This window comes from Neomonachus schauinslandi, chromosome 3, assembly GCF_002201575.2.
Source record: "Neomonachus schauinslandi chromosome 3, ASM220157v2, whole genome shotgun sequence".
Lineage (NCBI taxonomy): Eukaryota > Metazoa > Chordata > Mammalia > Carnivora > Phocidae > Neomonachus > Neomonachus schauinslandi.
In genome coordinates this window covers 78,884,964-78,904,418 of record NC_058405.1, presented here as the reverse complement: position 1 = coordinate 78,904,418, position 19,455 = coordinate 78,884,964, and the positions used below count along the sequence as shown (strand labels likewise).

Sequence of the window (19,455 nt, the reverse complement as noted above, 5' to 3'; positions counted from 1 at the left end):
TGGCACAGATGGTTAAGCATCTGCCTTCTGCTCAGGTCATGATCTCCAGGTCCTGGGATCGAGCCCCATGTTGGGCTCCCCACTCAGTGGGGAGTCTGCTTCTCCCTCTCCCTCTGCCTCTCCTCCTGCTTATGTTCTCTCTCTCTCTCTGTATCTCTCTGTCTCAAATGAATAAATAAAAATCTTAAAAAAAAAGAGAGAGAGCAAGAGAAAGAAAGAAAGAAAGAAAGAAAAGCAAGTAACAGTTGTTGGCAAAGATGTGGAGAAACTGGAACCATTACTGGTGGGAATGTAAAACATAGTTTTGTTTTTTTGTTTTCTTTTAATGCAGCCACTATGAAAGACAGTATGGCAGTTCCTCAAAAAAATATTACCACGCAAGACAGCATTCCACCTCTAGGTACGTAGTCAAAAGAATTAAAAGCAGGGCTTAAACAGACCATACACCAATGTCCATAGCAGTATTATTCCCAAAAGCTGAAAGGTGGAAACAACCACATGTCCACTGATGGATCAATAAATAAACAAAAGGTAATAAATATACACATATAATGGCATATATTCAGCCTTAAAAAGGAATGAATTTTTGATACATGCTACTACAGGAATGAATCTTGGAAACAATTTGCTACGTGAAATAAGCAAGAAATAAGAAAAATGGCATGTAATTCCACTTATATAAGGTATCTAAAATAGTTAAACTCATAGAGAAAGAAAGCAGAATAGTGGTTGCCTGGGGTGGGGGGTGGGGAGAAATGGGGAATTATTATTTAATGAGTACAGAGTTTCAGTTTGGGATAATGGAAAAATTCTGGAGATAGTGGTGATGGCTGTAGAACTCTGTGAAAGTACTCAAAAACGTTAAATTAAGGAGCAAGATAACACAACAGATCTCTTAGGAACAACATAACAAGAGAAATTTAAATATTTGTAAACATATATCTTGCTTAGATGGTAGTTACAGGGGTATATACAACTGACCAAACTCGTCAAACTAGCCACCCAAGATTTGTGAATTTTATTGTATATTAAAATGCCTCAAAAAAAATGTTAAAAACTTAATGGATAGATTAAAAGACACATTAGACACACTGAGGAAAAAATTGAAAACAGATACAAAAAATTATTCAGAATGAGGAAAGGCACAAACATTAAAAGTCTTGGAGAACAAAGTGAAGGTTAGAGCCCCAGGAAACTAACCTATAGAAACCATATCATCCAGGCTTCCTCACCCTCTTCCCCCAGCTCCAGTGGCACCTTTTCTCCACCAAAAGCCACAGCTCCTGTCAGGCTATTCTCTCCTACAGCTGCAACTCTCTCAAACTCTTCACTCTCCCTCCCTGCACATTCAGTCCCCAACAAAGGCTTCCCCATCCACTGCGGTTCCCTTACACCTTACCCCTCCACAACCTCTGTCAACAGCCTCTTCACTAACTCTTTTCAATGACCTCTTTGAGTGTTCCTTTGCCAGGATCTTGTGACACAGCATCCAGTAAGGATGGGAAAAATGAAGATTCAAAAAATAATGGCAGGAAGTATTCCAAATTGATAAGTAAATTCCAAAATTTATGAGAAACACTAAAACTCAGTCAGAAAGCTCAATGAATCCAAACAATAAAAAAGAAAAAAATTATATTACTGATACCACAGTGAAACTGAAGACTTCAATTCAAAAATTAAAGAGATCTGAAAAACAGCCAAAGAAAGATAGATTACCTTCAACGAAGTAACAGATTGAAAGTGATTTCTTAAAGCAAGGAGAAACCAGACTAGAGAGAAAACAGTAGTGCTGTTTTCAGAGTACTGACAGAAAATAACTATTAACTTAGAAATGTAGATCCAGGAAACACCTTTCAAGGATTAAAATGTAATTGATGACATGTTCCTGCAAATAAAAACCAAATAAAAACTCTTATTACTGAAACACTCTTCCTTTAGGAAATTCTGAAGGATATACTCCAAGAAGGAAAGTGATCCCAGAAGGAAAGCCTTGAATGCAAAGGACTATGGACAAAGAAATTGATTATGTGAATAAATCTGAACAAATATTGATATTTTAAAAATGATTAATTTGTGAAATTGATAAAGGTGATTAAGACTTTGGACAATATATAGAACATAAATCAGGAGAGGTGGTTTTAAGTTCTTGTACTGTTCTGACTGAGATAGCATATACAGATTAACTTTAAACTGACTATGCAGGGCGTCTGGGTGGCTCAGTTGGTTAAGCGACTGCCTTCGGCTCAGGTCATGATCCTGGAGTCCCGGGATCGAGTCCCACATCGGGCTCCCTGCTCAGCAGGGAGTCTGCTTCTCCCTCTGACCCTCCTCCCTCTCACGCTCTCTGTCTCTCATTCTCTCTCTCGCAAATAAATAAAATCTTAAAAATAAATAAATAAATAAATAAAAATAAATTGAGTATGCATACTAAAATGTCTGCCATGGTCAAGAAAATAGAGAATATATACAATACAACACCCAAACTATGGAATGAGAAACAAAAGATTATCAAACCCCAAAAGAAAGCAAAAGGAAGGACCATATACACATACACAAAATAAGATAACAAAAACATGTAACTTATCAGTAATCACAAATAAATATAAATAAACTAAGCTGCAGATTAAAAAACTGAGACTGTCAGGATGGATAAAAAAGAAAATCCAACTTTGTGCAGACAAAAACCCCAAGGGCATAGAAAGGCTGAAAAGGCTGGGAAAAAAACATGCCAAGCCAATTGTCATCAGAAGGTAATGAAATTGATATAACTATGATAACAGCAGGGAAAAAAAAAACAGAATTTAAAGTAAAATGTTACTAAAAAGAAGAGGGTCATCTAATAATCATTAAAGGGTTTACTGAAGCAGTATGCAATATATATAAAGCAAAAATGAGAGGACTACCAACAAATCCACTAATCTATCTCTGTCCATAACTGCTAGCTTAAGGAGACAACAAGATTTAACAAGCTTAATTTAAGAGGCATAAATACCTTGCCCTTTAACTGGATATCACACATTCTTTTCAAATACACACTGAATGTAAACTGACAACACACTAGGCCATAGGGCGTAGTCAAACAAAAAATTTTAAATAACTGATATGTACATAACATATTCTCACAAAGCAATTAAGTTAGAACTTGACTAAAAACAAAAACTAGAAAAATTCAAGGATGGCGTGCCTGGTGGCTCAGTCAAGTGTCTGACTCTTGTCAGGTCATGCTCTCAGAGTCCTGGGATCGAGCCCCGATCAGACTCCCCACTCAGCTGGGAGTCTGCTTGAGGATTCTTCCTCTCCGTCTATACCCACCTCACCCCCTCTCAAATAAATAAATCTTTAAAAGAAATTAAAAAAAAAAAGAAAAATTCAAGGATAAAAGAAGAAAGAATAATAGAAAACACTGACCCAAAATACTTCATATCAAAAATCTGTGATATGCAGGTTGAGTACAAGTGGAAAATGCATAGCCTTAAATGCTTATGTTGGAAATTTAAGAAGGTTAAAACAAATAAGCTAAACCTCTAACCTAAGAACTTAGAAAAATAGCAGAACCTACTCCCAAAAAATAGAATGAAGAAAATAATAGAGCAGAAAATGATGAAACAGAAATTCCATATACAGTAAATATAAACAAAAAAAGCCAAAAGTTGTTTCTTTGGAATGACTAATAAAACTGGTAAGACTCAGGCAAGAGGGGTGAAGAGACAATAAGAATTTTAGCAGGCAAGATTAAAGAAACTGTAACTACATAGGTCTTGAATAATAAAGAGATACTGAAAGAATAACATTATGGTGATAAACATAACTTATGTAATATGGACAAATTCTTAGAAAAATAAAACTAACTTAAGAAGAAATAGAAAACTTAAACAGTCCTACAAGTATTAAGTAAATTGAATCAGTTTGAAATATTTTTTCTTTTAAGTTCCCCAATCCAGATTTTACCAAACACCAGGGAATAAATCATTCCAATCCTACAGATTTCAAGAGAATACAAAAGAGGGAACACTCTTCAACCTATTTTAAGAAGTCAGCATATCATTATAAATATGCTGATACCAAAACCAGATGAGAACAGTATAAGAAAAGAAACTTACAGGCCAAGCTTACTCACGAACAGAGATGGAAAAATCTTAAAAGACAGTTCATATACCAAATACAACAATGGATTTTTTTAAATAAAAGTAATAATGTACACTGTGACCAACTTAGTTTATCCCAGGAATGCAAAGCTGGGTTAACATTAGAAAACTAATGTCTTTCACCACATTAACATACTAAAGAAGAAAGAATGCAGAAACATTCTTAATAAGATCCATGACTAAACTTTTGGCAAAATAGGAATAAATGGAAACTTCCTTAACCAGATAAAAAGAATTCACAAAAAAACCCACAGCAAACATCACAATAATGTTGAGACAATAAAGGCATTCCCTTAAACCATCCACAAGTGTCAGTATACCATCAGGGTCCAGTGGACTCAATTTTTGGAGTTTTTTTTCTTTAATAAGCAAGTTTTTTGTTTTTTTTTTAAATAACTAGTTGTAATGCTTGATATTTTGTGACTTTTCTTTCTTTTCTTTTCTTTTCTCTTCCTTTTTTAGAGAGGGAGGGAGAGAGAGAGAAAGTGTTCACACCTGGTGGGGAGGAGGAGAGGGAAAGGGAGAGAGATCTTAAGCAGGCTCCATGGTCAGCAAGGAGCCCAGTGCAGGCTAGATCTCAGGACCCTGAGATCATGACCTGAGATGAAATCAGAAGTCCGACACTTAACCAACTGAGCCACCCAGGCGCCCTGATTTTTGTTTTTTTCTTAGAGGTATTTCAAAGAATAAAGAGAAAGCTTTACTTTTTAAAAAACAGAATAAAATTCATTCTAATTTGAAGTCATTTATGAACCCACCAGACCCTTCTATAAGATTCATAATGGAATCTTAATAATCACATTTTTTATATCTTGAAACACTTTACCATTTCACCATTCTAAGGACTATTCCATCAGAACTCATTAACTATTCCAAACTATGCTAATGCTAAACTAACAACAAAATTAAAAAATAAGAAATGATGAAACCACCTAGAAAAGTAATGCAATAGCAAAATAAATCAACACTATTACATTAGCCTCAATTTTTCTTTTACTACATTGCTCAAGATATAGCATGACCTTTCAAGAACATATAAAATATGGAAACACCATATTCACCTTTTTTTTTTTAAGGTTTCATTCAATAATGCTGAGAATTCAGAATTTTTTTAATTTTCACCCATAAGAGAGAAAAAGACGGACAAGACACAATTATGATGTGAATCAGAAGATGATGCACAAAGACAAAAGAACAGCACTCTAGACCTGTACTGTCCAACATAGTAGCCACTAGCCACATGTGGTTGTTTAAATTAACTTAAATTAAAAATTTAGTTCCTCAGTTGCACTAGCCACATTTCAAGTGCTTAAGAGCCAAGTGTTGCTGGTGGCTAGCACATTAGACAACAAAGCAAATCCTATCACTGCAGAAAATTCTAACGGACAAGACTCTATGATGATAAAATTGATCATATAAATGTAATCTCAGACTCTGCATCTACAGATGATGATATTCTAGATCAATGGCTCTCAACTTAGGCAATTTTGATCCCCCAGGGGATGTCTGGCAGTGTCTAGAGACATTTTTGGTTGCCACAACTGGGAAGTGCTACTGGTAACTAGTGGATCAAGGGTAAAGATGCTGCTAAACATCCCACGACGCACATGCCAGACCACAATGTCAATAATGGCAATGCCCTAGTTTTCTCAAAGACAAGAATCAATGAATGAACCACATACTTCCAAGGACAAAAGGAAATGATGGTATTCTCATCCAGTCAGTCATTACACAAGAATTACCTCATTGCCCAATATTCTGGAACAAGAACCTGGATCAGCTTGTTTTGTTAAGAGGATATATGACTCTATTTTTTATTCTTACTCTTTTATTAGGTCTGCATAAAAAAAAATTGATATAGTTCATAAGTGGACAAATGTTAAAATGTAGGTGTGTATATAAAGGTGATGAAAAATTCATTGTCTTGATCATTCTAATTGGTGTTTATAAATCAAAAAAGGAAAATTATAATTATGAAGCAAAGAATTTGGCTATCTTCTCTTCATCAATGTTATGTGCCACCAATGTTTCCAGAAGTATGTGTTTTGATGATTCTAGTACAAAAATCAGAATAACAAGGTAAAATCTATATATTTTTTAAAGATTTTATTTGACACAGAGAGAGAGAAAGAGAGCACATGTGCACTAGCAGAGGGAACTGCAGGCAGAGGGAGAGGGAGAAGCAGGCTCCCCGCTGAGCAGGGAGCCAGACATGGGGTTCAATCCTGAGACCCTGTGATCATGACCCAAGCCAAAGGCAAACACCTAACCTACTGAGTCACCCAAGTGCCCCAAGGTAAAATCTATTGAAGATGCAGCAGTTGATATCTAAATTAGTACATACTGCATTTAAACAGTGGGAATGCAACAACCAGAAGTAATGACAGAATCTAATAATTATTTGAAATCTGGAATCAATATTTACCAATCTGAAGATGAATACAAAGAGACACACAGCCACACTCTAGATCTATGCTGCCCAATATGGCAGCCACTACCCACATGTGGCTATTTAATTAAAATTAAAATTTTAGTTGCTCCACTGCACTAGTCCATTTCAAGTGCTCAACAGCCACATGTTGCTACCAGCTACTGTATTGGAGAGTGTGGATATATAGAACATTTCCATCAACCAGAAAGTTCTATCAGCACTACTCTACTAGAAATTTAATTAACTCAACAAATATTTATTGAGTGCTTACTCTAAGGTTGCCTTGATTTATGTGCTTTGATGCAAAGTTATCTGATACATTAAAGTACAAAATAACACAATACTTATAGAGGACTTACATGTGTCAGGAGCTTTGCTAAACACTTTCTTTTAATGTAAATGAAATCATTTATTCTTAACATTAACTACATGAGATAGGTACTATTATTTTTCTATTGTAGAGATGAAGAAACAGACACACAGAGGTTAAACGATTTGCCAAATGTCACACAGCTAGTCGGAAACCAAGAAGAATCCAAATAGTCTGGCTCTGGAGCCTCTACATTATACCGCCTTTCCACAATTTCTAAATTTCAGTAATTTTCCATGTGTGCTTACTAACATAAGCAACAGGGTGATTTTTCTAATATCTCATCTGAGTAGCTATCATACTACTGCTGTTTTCTAATTAGTTTTCTAACCCCTGCCACAAAACCACAGAATAAAGATAGGCCAGCTTTTTAACGTTATTAATCTTATTCAAAGATTGGGGTCAAATAATTTTATATTAAAATGTGGATATATTACGAATTAGAATGAAATTTCCATTAACTTTTAAGAAAAAAGTTAAGAAATTTTGAGCTTCTACAAGCCATTGTAAGGTATTCCCAGCTTCCCCCAAATATGTATTCATTCTCCTTTCCCGTAAGAGTCACTGTGGCATTAAATTTTTTTTTTAAATATTAGTTTATCGCCCCCCACATCCTAACTTTGTTCAGAATTTCATCAGCTCTTTGCTGAACAACTTCAACGGCCTCCTAACTGGTCTTCCTACCTTCCATCTTGCTTCCCTCAATCAGATTTTCACTTATCGAACCACAGGTCTGTCAAGTCACCACTACTGGGTGAATTCAAGCTAAATTATTGTAGCAAATAAGGCCTTAAGATAACCCAGACCCTGCCTATTTCCCCATTCCCTAGGCTCATCTCATAGTACTTCCTTCCTCATTTATTCGTGCACTTTTTTCATTCAAATATTATTGAGCAAATACTATATGCAAACAAGATCCTTGAACTAATACATATTGGAGTCTAACAAGGGAGACCAACATTTATTTGTTAATCACACAAATAAATGTAAATTTTCAAATGTGACAGGTGTTATGAAAGAACTACACAGTTATCTAAGTGTAGGACAGATGAATCTCACCTTTCAGGGAAGCTAAGAAAGGTTTTCCTCAAAATGACTGTGGAGATACCTGAAGGGTTAGGTGAAAGTGAAGAACATTCTAAGCAGAGGGAAAAGTATACGAAAGGTCCTGGGGCAGGATGAAGAACAGGAAAGTGAAAGACTGAAAAGAGAACTGGCGTGGCTGAGACAGAGAAAAAGCAACAGAAGAAGTGTTCTAAGAAGCTGAATAGATAAAAACTTACTCAATGCCTTGCAAAAAGCAAGCAGTAATAAAACCTCAATTCAAACCTGCATCTGTCTCTGAAACCTACCACTATACTCTAGGCCTTCCCCTATAGTAATCTGTTCATATATTTCAGTCCATAAATTACTACCAAATGTCTACTATATGCCAGGCAATGTGCTAGATGCTTCAGACACAACAATGAGTCAATGATAAGCAAAAACAGAACTCCTGTCCTCATGGAGCTTACAACCTACTAGATGAGTCAATCGTACAAATAAATACCATAAAATGGCAGGTATAATAAATATTACTAAAGTAGATGATGTTATGAAAAAACAATTGAACCTAAGAGTGGTCAGGCTTCTTTGATAAAGTAAACTACATTAAGATCTGAAGAATTAAATGTTAACTAGGAAGAAAGGGGAGAACAGTGTTCCAAGCCAAAGGAATACATACACATGAAGTTCCAGAAGGAGGAAGCAACTCAAATATAATGGACTAAAGCCCCTCAAGCTGTAGCCTAAGGCCAGCTTCAAGAGTGTGACCTGTGCAGTCTCATAAGGCCCAACTCTCTAAAAGGCCCCATGCTTAATTTGATACTCTGCTATTGCCATTTTTAAATTCTTAATAATTTTATTTCTGAACTTATGTTTTGCAGGTGAAGCCCAGTGGGACAAGAGAGCATGTGCAGGAGCTGCGAAGACAGGATGGTGGCCTGGGACACATGCATGTGCCTCAAGGCAGTCTGGGGTGCCACGAGTCCCAAGGTGGCTCTGATCAAAGCTGGGCCCAACTAGCAGCAGCTCCAGAACCTACCATGGGAAGCCACCTTGCCTGCTCATGCCCCAACCCTATCCCTGAGGCACCTGCACAAACGTTAACTTTCCAGTCTAAGCACTGTGACAAGAACTCAAGGAGAAAACTTTGTCAGTAAATTACAGAAGAAAATTGTACAAATAGACATTGCAATGAAGCATTTCAGGGAGTTATTAGAATTCTTCAGAGTTTAGAGTCTCTGGTTTTTCAAAACTTCTACAGCAAAGCAAAAGTCTCCAGGCTTGGAAATAAAAATTGTATTCAACAGAAAAGATACTATTTTAGTATAAAGCTCTGAAAGACAATTTTATTAATCAGAAAGACAATTTATTATATGAGAGACATTTGTTTTTTTTTTTCATGAGAGACAGAGCGAGAGAAAGGCAGAGGGAGAAACAGGCTCCCAAGGAGCAGGGAGCCCGATGCGGGACTTGATCCCAGGACCCTGAGATCATGACCTGAGCCGAAGGCAGATGCTTAACCATCTGAGCCACCCAGGCGCCCTGAGAGACATTTATTAATCACAAAGACAATTTAATTTTTCTTTTATAACTGAAGACACAATGGCAAGATGCATAAAAACACATCTTTAATTGTATATAAATTTAATCATACATAAATCATTAAGCAAGCTACTTTTGGTTTCTTCTATGACCTCTACCAGTAACAAGAATTGTTAAAAGAAACATTAAAATATTGTATAAAGTTACATCTAAAACTAAATTCAGTATGAAGTCTTTAAAAAAAAAAAAAGTTCTGTAAGAATCATAGCTCTAAAATTTGTATTTGTAAATAATCAGCCAGAAATTTATCCCAAAGTTGTCACAGCCTATAAAATATAACTCTAGTAATAGGTGCATCAGTAGAAAGATCCTATTCAAAATAATTATCAAAAATTTACAATCTCGCATTTGCCAAGAGCAACTGACATCACTTTCAATTATACCAACTGAAAACAAACTAGCTAAAAGTAAAAATTCTGATGACCTAATAAATTTGTAGAAAAGCCAAATATATCTTATGACCAATCAAGATTCCACATAAAATGTTATTATATTATGTAAAATTATACCAAAATACTTTTACAATTTATAAGTTTGCTGTTATCCAGAAAGCATTATTACTCCTACTATACTTTGTAAGTATAAAATATAAAGGAAAAAGCTTTATGTTTTAAAGCCTCTAATGGCACTTCTTCCCTGCTTTTTGAACAAGGAGCCCCACATTTTCATTTTACACGAGGCTCCACAAATTATGTAGCCAGCCCTGGCTGGGAAACAAAGAAAGTAGACAGGAATTGGCTTATGGCTGGAAGATGAGGCAGGGGCCAACAACCACGCTGAGCTTTTAGAACCCTAATGTGGAAGCCATTAAAGTTGGAAGAATGAAATGAGACATAGCCTAGGAAATCAGAACCTTTACAGATAAGATAGCATTCTACGGTTTTAACAACCACCCTAAGAATAATTATGCACCTTCTAAACTTTGAAAGCCCCTACTTTAGAATATTCTCTTTGTCATTTTATAGTGGGCCTAATTTTTCCCACCATTATAAGTGAATAGAACTTGGCCTGAGAATAAATCCATATCCCTTCTCCAAAATAAACTTTATTGGTTTTCTAGTAGCTTTCTCAAAATAGTTTTCTTCCTTTTATTTGCTAGCAAGATTATGCTTAACTAGCACTGATTAGAGAAAACTGCAGAAATGGGACCTAACTTACAAATGTAATTTTTATTCAGCCTCAGCCATGAGACAGCTTTTAATTTTGAGATAAAGAATAGTCAAGAAAGTAATCATAGACTTTAAAAATACATGCAACATTCAAATTTATCAGAATGACATATTAATGTGTGACTCAATGTTTTATATTGTAAAAAATTCAAACTATATTGAAATGTAGAAAGGATTCTTTCCACTTCCAATCCCATTCTCTAGATACCCATTCTTAAAAACTTAGTATATATGTTCCAATTGTTTCTATACATATACAAATATATGCAAAGATTTTTTTTTTTATTTAGAAAGCAAAAACAAGATCATGTATTCTGTCCTTCACTTTTTACCCTCAGTTTGAGGTTCTTTCCATGTCCATTTTGATCTTTCCATTAAAAAAAATAACACTACTATATATTAGACCCACATTTCTTGTGAGTTCCAGAGGCTAACGTATCACCATCTACCAGAAAGTTTTAATTTTTTATACCTCTGGCTAGCATTAAAGCATAGTCTGTTTTTCCATTACCTGTTACCTTCACAATGTGAAATACCATTTTATTTTATTTTATTTTTTAAGATTTTTTTTTATTTATTTGACAGAGAGAGAGAAAGCACAAGCAGGGGAAGTGGGAGAGGGAGAAGCAGGCTCCCGCTGAGCAGGGAGACTGATGCGGCACTCGATCCCAGGACCCTGGGATCATGACCTGAAACAAAGGCAGACGCTTAACCATCTGAGTCACCCACGCGCCCGTGAAATATCATTTTAATCAAAGTTCTGTTTTTGGACCATTCTTTCAATTTTCTATTCTTTTCCCATGCCAGCACTACAGTGTTTCAATTACTGTAGCTTTTTTAATTGTTTATTTATTTTACTTTATTAAAGATTTTATTTTTAAGTAATCTGTACACCCAATGTGGGTCTTGGGAGTCGCAGGCTCCACCAACTGAGCCACCCAGGTGCCCCTCAATTACTGTAACTTTTGAATAAATTTTAGTAACTGTACATCAAGTCCTCCAAACCCTTCATTTTCCTTTTTAAAAAATGCTGTTATTCTCATACAACTATTCTTCCAGATATATTTTTCTAATTAGTCATATTTTTCTCCCACCTCAGAAAAGGGTGAGGAGGAAAGAAAGATTTTGATTGACGTTACATTCAATTTATAGATTAATGAGGGAGGAATTGCCACCTTACCAAATTAATTCTTTGAATTGAGGAACACAGCCTTCATCTAATTCAGATTTCCTTTTGTATTCTTCAAATAAGCTATATACTTTTCTTCATAAAAAGGTGCATGTTTAATAGTGTTCTATAATTTATTCCTACAGTTTTTATAACTGAAGGAATGAGGTCTTTTTTTTCCAATTTTAACTTGATCACTGTTGATAGAAAAGAAATCTTACAATTGGTTTATGTCTTATATCTGGCCACGTGACCAAATAACTATTCTAATAGTTCTTTTTTTTTTTTTAAGATTTTATTTATTTGTCAGAGAGAGAGAGAAAGAGAGAGTACAAGCAGGGGGAGTTGCAGGTAGAGCAGGCAGAGGAAGAAGCAGGCTCCCCACTGAGCAAGGAGCCAGATACGAGACTCGATCCCAGGACCCTGGGACCATGACCTGAGCCGAAGGCAGATGCTCAACCAACTGAGCCACCCAGGTGTCCCACTATTCTAATAGTTCTAACAGTTTAATTTCCTTGGATTTTTTTTTTCTGGATATCATCTGCAAATAATTATCTTTTTTACTTTTCTTTCCAATATTTGTACTTACTCCTTTTTCTTATCTTACTGTATCAGCTAGGCCCTCCAAGTGTTAAGTAATAATTATATTATGACTCCCTATTTCACTCGTAAGAATATCACCATTTACTAGTGGTTTGAAAGAACTTTATTGTATTTTTTAAGTCAATTCCTAGTTTATTGAATTTTTAATCATGAAAGGCTGTTAAATTTTATCAACTGCCTTCTAGGTATCTATGGATGATTTCAAAGGTCTTTTCACATTTCTCTGGATCACTGGCCATGTTCCAATTAGTGGAGTATGACACAAGTCCAACTGCAAAATACACATTTAATTGAACTTTATTTTTTATTTATTTTTTATTTATTTTTAAAGATTTTATTATTTATTTGACAAAGAGAGACAGTGAGAGAGGGAACACAAGCAGGGGAAGTGAGAGAGGGAGAAGCAGGCTTCCCGCGGAGCAGGGAGCCCCATGCGGGGCTTGATCCCAGGACCCCGGGATCACGACCTGAGCCGAAGGCAGACGCTTAACGACTGAGCCACCCAGGCGCCCCTTTAATTGAATTTTAAATAAAAATTCCCCACTAACTAGTTTTTGGAAAAAAACTATTAGTGCCAGTATTCTAATATCTAGTGCCACAACAGAGACTAAAAGACAAAATTGAAATAAATAAAAATGGGGGCACCTGGGTGGCTCAGTCAGTTAAGTGTCTGCCTTCAGCTTAGGTCATGATCCTGGAGTCCTGGGATCAAGCCCAGCGCTGGGCTCAGCAGGGAGCCTGCTTCTCCCTCTCCTCTCACTATCTCTATCTCAAATAAATAAAATCTTAAAAAAAAAAAGAAAAATGCTTACTCAATATAATGCATCTTTCCAATAAGAAAAGTAAATGCTACAATCAAAATTCTTAAATTCATGACATGTTCATTATTGATTACAAAAAAATAAAAGCATTGCACCTTATACATAGAAGCGGCTCAGTCAGTTGAGTGTCCTACTCTTGTTTCAGCTCGGGTCATGGTATGGAGCCCTGCCTTATTGGGCTCCACGCTCAGCGGGGACCGTGCTTCTCTCCTTCTCCCTCTGCCCCTCCCCCCACTACATAGCGAGAGAGGGAACACAAGCAGGAGCAGAAGGAGAGGGAGAAGCAGGCTTCCCGCTGAGCAGGGAGCCTGATGTGGGGCTCGATCCCAGGACCCTGGGATCATGAACTGAGCCAAAGGCAGATGCTTAACGACTGAGCCACCCAGGCGCCCCTAAAATAAATAAATCTTAAATAAATAAATAAATGCTCAAATACTCCCCACACATATGGCATTCAGTTTTCTCAGGCCTTCATACAAATATATCCCTCTACTTGGGATACCCCTCACCCAACTGGAAAACTCCAACTTGTCCTTCATTGACTACTCCGCTTAAGGATCTCCTGTTCCAAGAAGCCCTTTTCTAGGTCCCCAACTCAGTCTGAGATAGATGTCCCTCCTCTGTACTCTCAGAGCACTAGTTTATACTTCCATTATGTTACCTAACAACTGCTTAATAGTTTTGCCTTTCTCCCCCATTGGACTATGCTCTCCTTGAAACAATGTCTTTCACCTATCTCCTTAGCATACACAGCATTATGCCTAGCAAATACATATGGAAGAAATGCTCTAGAATGAATGAATGGCCAGACTTAACTCCAAATCCAAACCAGCTATGGGACCACAGGCAAATCACTTACCATCTCTGAATCTCAGATTTTCTTTATAAAGTTTAATATCTCTTCTATTTACTTCACAGGATTGATGTGAGAATAAAATAAGAACTTTTAATATCTCACTACAATTTTGCAGATGCTTTCAAAATAATAACCAGATTCCACTACAATAAAAACCATGATAACCAATCATAAAATCGCTCTAATTAAAGCTGCATTTACACTTACTAAATCCATTTTGGTTTTAAAACAATTGTAGTAAATTATTTTTCTTTGAAGTATCAGTTAACATATGTACTCTACAACATCTTATATTAGCACTACACACACTCACAAAGGACAATCTCTAACAGCTCAAGCAAGCCAGGAAAACAAAATAGGAAATTCAAGAAATTCAAGAAAATAAATAAAGCATTTTTCAGGTTTACTGTTCAAACAAATATGCTATTAATACTAAAAGAACACTACTTTTCCATTATGATGTCTCTAAAATTAAAACACATCCTACATTTTATATCTATTCATGCACACACACAAAATGGAAATAAACTTCCTTTACAATCCATCCACAAGGAGGTGAGTAAAGAAAGGCACAGGAATATATGGATTACACAATTTCATTAGTGTAAAAATATACATTTTAAAAATGATATGTGCACTTCTTGAAGGCGGGGGCAGTTATGCAGCCTCAGAACAATGTCCCTGTCACCCCTTGGTCCCAGCTGCGAGGGAATGACCATCTCTGCGAGGTTCAGACATGATTTTGTTAAGCTTGGGGTCTACCAGCCCTATGTACACTCTATGTTGGATGTGTTTATAATCGTAAAATTGCTATCGGCATTGTAGACGCTGTGTTACTTTTATGCTGTTCCTACTGATTTATAATTATCCACAAATAAATATTTACATGGTATAAAAAGAAACCAAACAAATGAAAAAATAAAAAATAAAAATGATATATGTATGCTCTTATATGCCTAGAGATTTTTTTTAGATTTATTCAATTAAGAGAGTGTGTATGCGCACGCATGCATACACATACACACACACACACACACACACACGTGGGGCAGAGGGAAAGGGAGAGAATCTCAAGCCGACTCTGCCCTGAGCACGGACACCAACTCAGGGCTCGATCATGACCTGAGCCGAAATCAAGAGTGGGATGCTTAACCAACTGCGCCACCTAGGCGCCCCGCCTAGAGATTTTTAACATGTGTACTCAAGAAACCGTCATGTCTGAAAAGGCAATGGGAGCTTAGGGAACTTTTACTTTCCCCTATACACCTTTCTGCACAACTTGAATTTCTTACTATTCAGAAAGGTATCTGCAAAATTTTTTAAGTTAAGGATATTTTATAGTATTCTCATTCATGTAAAAAAAAAAAGAAAAACTATATAATGTGTATTATAAAAGCACAGGAAAAAAGGCATATTCAAACTTAATACAGACTGCTTAGGGAAGGGGGACTGAGAGTGGGGAAAGGAAGAAGAGGGAGATTCATTTTTTATTGTGTATTTGTGTGCTATACTTTAAAATATGTTCCAGTATTACTGCTATAATTTTAAATAACAGAAAATGTGTCTACAACACCAAATTTTCAGGTCTGTAAGGTAACGTACTAAATTCATGCAGTCAGAGAGAAGACTCTCACTAATAAGAATGTTAGCACTAAAGTGTGGTCAACTTTACTTACTCTAGTATATATTTAATATACTCTCAAAAATTTAGGGTTAGATATCTTAAGCAAAAGCCAATAAATGGAATCTTTTTTGCAGAAGAAACGTTCAGGACCTATTTAAATAATTTTCCATCTGCACAATGCTTTCAGAATAGATAACTTCACTTGCACAGCTGCTAACCTACAGAAGTCCATCCTCATTCTAGTTTTTTCACCTTCAAATTTATTTTCTACCAAGTAACCTCACTGTCTTGAATCAGAAGATTAAGCAGTATTTGCAAGCATCTACAGAAAATACTCCCTGTTACTACTTGAGGCAGGGGGAGAATCACTGTGTTGAGATCTATAAAATCAATAAATGTATTTTTCATTCTAAAGGTCTAATACACTATCTGGCAGCTTATCCAATAACCTAAATAGGACTGAATATAGATATTTACAATGAAGCAACTGCAATATCCAAAAACACATTTCAAAATTTCCCATCAAGCAATAAAGTGTAACATTTATGGTATTATAATATGTTGACTTTGAGAAGGAACATGGCTGAGTAAAAAATTTATTAAGTTCTGAAATAGGAGTCTGGTGATCTAGGTTCTGGATCACTCTTCTCACTAATTTGTTCTGTGACCTACCTTCGGCAAGTCACTTCTACCTCTTTGAACCTCAGTTTCCCCATCTGTAGAATGGAAGGGAGAATGCTTAGACTAGGTTCTTATTTTTCAGGTCTCTACTTCCTTAGAAATGCTGATAAAAGCTATAAACCCTATTACCAAAAATGTATGTTTGCACCAAAAAATTTGCTTACAATTTCCTTCTGATATCCATTGTGGACTAAGGCCTCTGTACTAAAAGATGTCTTGAGATTATTTTGCACACTAAAACTCTACACCAAATTTCATAAAAGAAATATATGGATACCAAATGGAAAAATTAAGCAAAATGATTGCGAAAGACATCATTAATTACTTTGAATCCCAAAACATATTAACAATTAAAATATATAGCAATTTCCTATAAACGAGATTTCCTCAGATGATGGGTAAGTGCTAAAATCATTCGTCCTTTTTAAAAATATTCTAATGCTTAATAGTTGAAGATTTAACAATCTTAACTATCCCCAAATGAATTTATTTACTTGCTTTCTAGTCGCACTGCCCTTTAGGTTAAGAGCCACAAACTGGTAACACACAAATCTGAGTTGGCGTCCCCACTCTACAACTTTCCCTGTAAATTTGGATAAATTATCTAGCATTTACATGTTTCAGTCCCTTAGTCTATAAAATGAAAATGAAAGTAATAATTACCACCTCATAGTTAGTAAGAATTAAATAAGGTAGCATCTGGCATAGCGCCTCACACATAGTAAGCACTTAATGAATGTAAGCTGTTACTACTAACAATAAATTGGAATTCAGCTTTCATACCGAGAAATAATGCAGTAATTGTTACTCCTACTACACATTTGTGGTCCACATTTGTGACAAGTGGAAACTTCGAAAAACAAATTTCCTATTTTTAATAACATTTTTTTTCAATACTATTCTCTGGAAAGATTAAAAAGTATGTAAATGGATATCTACACAACATATATAAGAGGTGGTGAGGTAGAGTAGAAACAGACCCAGCTTTAGAGCCAGACAGATCTGAGTTCTGAACCTAAATCATCAACTTAGTAATTATGTAATCCGGGCCACTTAAACTCTCTCTCAACCTTGTAAAGCTGTTGCAAGGATTAATAAAGTATGTAAAACCTCACACACAGTATCTGGATGTAGTATGCACTCAATAAACAATACTTATTGCTATTCTTCTCAGCTACTCCCTTACAGACAATAAAATCAGCTTTGCCAGGGAAGAGGGACGGTACTGGTATTGGCAAACACAAGTGTTAATTAGTGCAAGACACTAATTTTATCCTATCAATGTAAGAACTAAGGCAGTGTTTTCTGGGGTCACATACTCCTTCCAGAGTCTCAATAGGGTCCCTGGCTCCTAGAAATTTTTCAGATATTTCAGGAAACACCAAGTCAGGGATTTTAAGAACCTCTATTAAGGAGAATACTAGCTAGTTTCTTCTGGACTTAACTTGGAAGAGTCTGAAAACTTTACTCAGTTTTCTGACAAAACGATTCACTTAGCTTTGCTCATAATGAAGCAAGTAAACCCTGCTTTTATTAGACTTCTAAATTTAGTTAAATTTCATGAGCTATCTGGTGTTGTGTGTGAAAACAAAACTTGGTAAGTGGAACTACAAACTATGCTAGAATTAGTTCAAATACTTTTAAACGTGATGCTCGAACATATAATCCAAGCACCGAAGGAAAAGGAAAGAAGTTAGTTAAATACATACATACATACATACATACATACATACATACATACATAAAACGAAGCTAGCTGGGCGCCTGGGTGGCTCAGACGGTTAAGCGTCTGCCTTCGGCTCAGGTCATGGTCCCAGAGTCCTGGGATCGAGTCCCGCATCGGGCTCCCTGCTCCTTGGGAGCCTGCTTCTCCCTCTGCTTCTCTCTCTCTCTCTCTCTGTCTCTCATGAATAAATAAATAAAATATTAAAAAACAAAAAACAACGAAGCTAGCTGTATTCGATTCTTAGAAAGGTGGATCAATTCAAGCAATCAAACGAGCCTCTAACTTCCAAAAAAAAAAAAAAACCAACAACAACAAATACAGTTTACTGAGTAACTGAATATAGTTTATCCTTACTTCTACTCTCTGCGTGGAATACTTTTTTTATCCTTTAACTCAGCCTTCTCAAACTCCCTGGGCAAATAACATACTCATCAAACTGATCACTGTATAGTGTTAAGAACGAAGTCAACGAGCACCTTAAATTCAGCTCTCCTTAATGCGCGACCCACAGGGAGCTTGGTACTTTAATATAAAGTTTTGCCCCAATGACCTTGGTCCCAAAAATTCCCCTCCCTCCCTCCTGCCGGTCCTTCCACGTGCTGGCGGCTGCGGTTACCCCAGAGGTGGCTGCAGGTCAGAGAAAGAGCTTGAGGACCCGCATGCTCGAAGGGAACAAGGGTTGCTAACAGCACCTGGGCTGGACCATCCCTTCCTTCCTTCCTGGCACCAACTCCCCAGCCGCGCACACACTGCCCCCCGACCAAAGCCCTGCGGGGATGACCCGGACCTCACTCCCCGCGCCTCGCTCTCGACCCAGTCTGCTGAGCAGGGCGTACGGTGAAGACTGTAGCACAGGAAACCCTCTTTCCTTCAGTACCATATTCCGTCGCCCGACCGGAGTGCCAGACACCTAGGGGAAGTGGACAGCCCCAGGAAGAGGGGGCAACGAAGGCAGAAGAAAAGTAGGATGGAGAATCCTGCGCCACGCCACCGCCACCTCCTCCACTTCCAGGGCTCCCTGGAGGCCTTTGCCGGTCGCCAGCTTAGCGAACGGGAAGGCCTGGCACGGCAGAGCCAGCCAGAGGCCCGCAGATGCTGGGGTGCGGGGGTCGCGGTGTACTCACCATCAGAACTTTGGCCGCGTTCTCCAGCTGAGCGATCACTTCTGGGGGCCCAAGCGCCGCCGCCATCATGGTCTCTCTTCAATGACGCGCC

At 37.0% G+C, this 19,455-nt stretch overlaps 1 protein-coding gene across 2 annotated transcripts in view; it reads right to left on the bottom strand.

Moving 5' to 3' along the window:
- Positions 1-19,455, bottom strand: part of XPO4 (exportin 4) — a 117,954-nt gene extending 98,499 nt beyond the window's left edge. For both annotated transcript variants that reach the window (XM_044913582.1, XM_044913583.1), the window contains exon 1: positions 19,365-19,455. In XM_044913582.1, the coding sequence (XP_044769517.1) occupies positions 19,365-19,433 (69 nt within the window). In that variant the 5' untranslated portion in view covers positions 19,434-19,455. The remainder of the gene's footprint in view (positions 1-19,364) is intronic.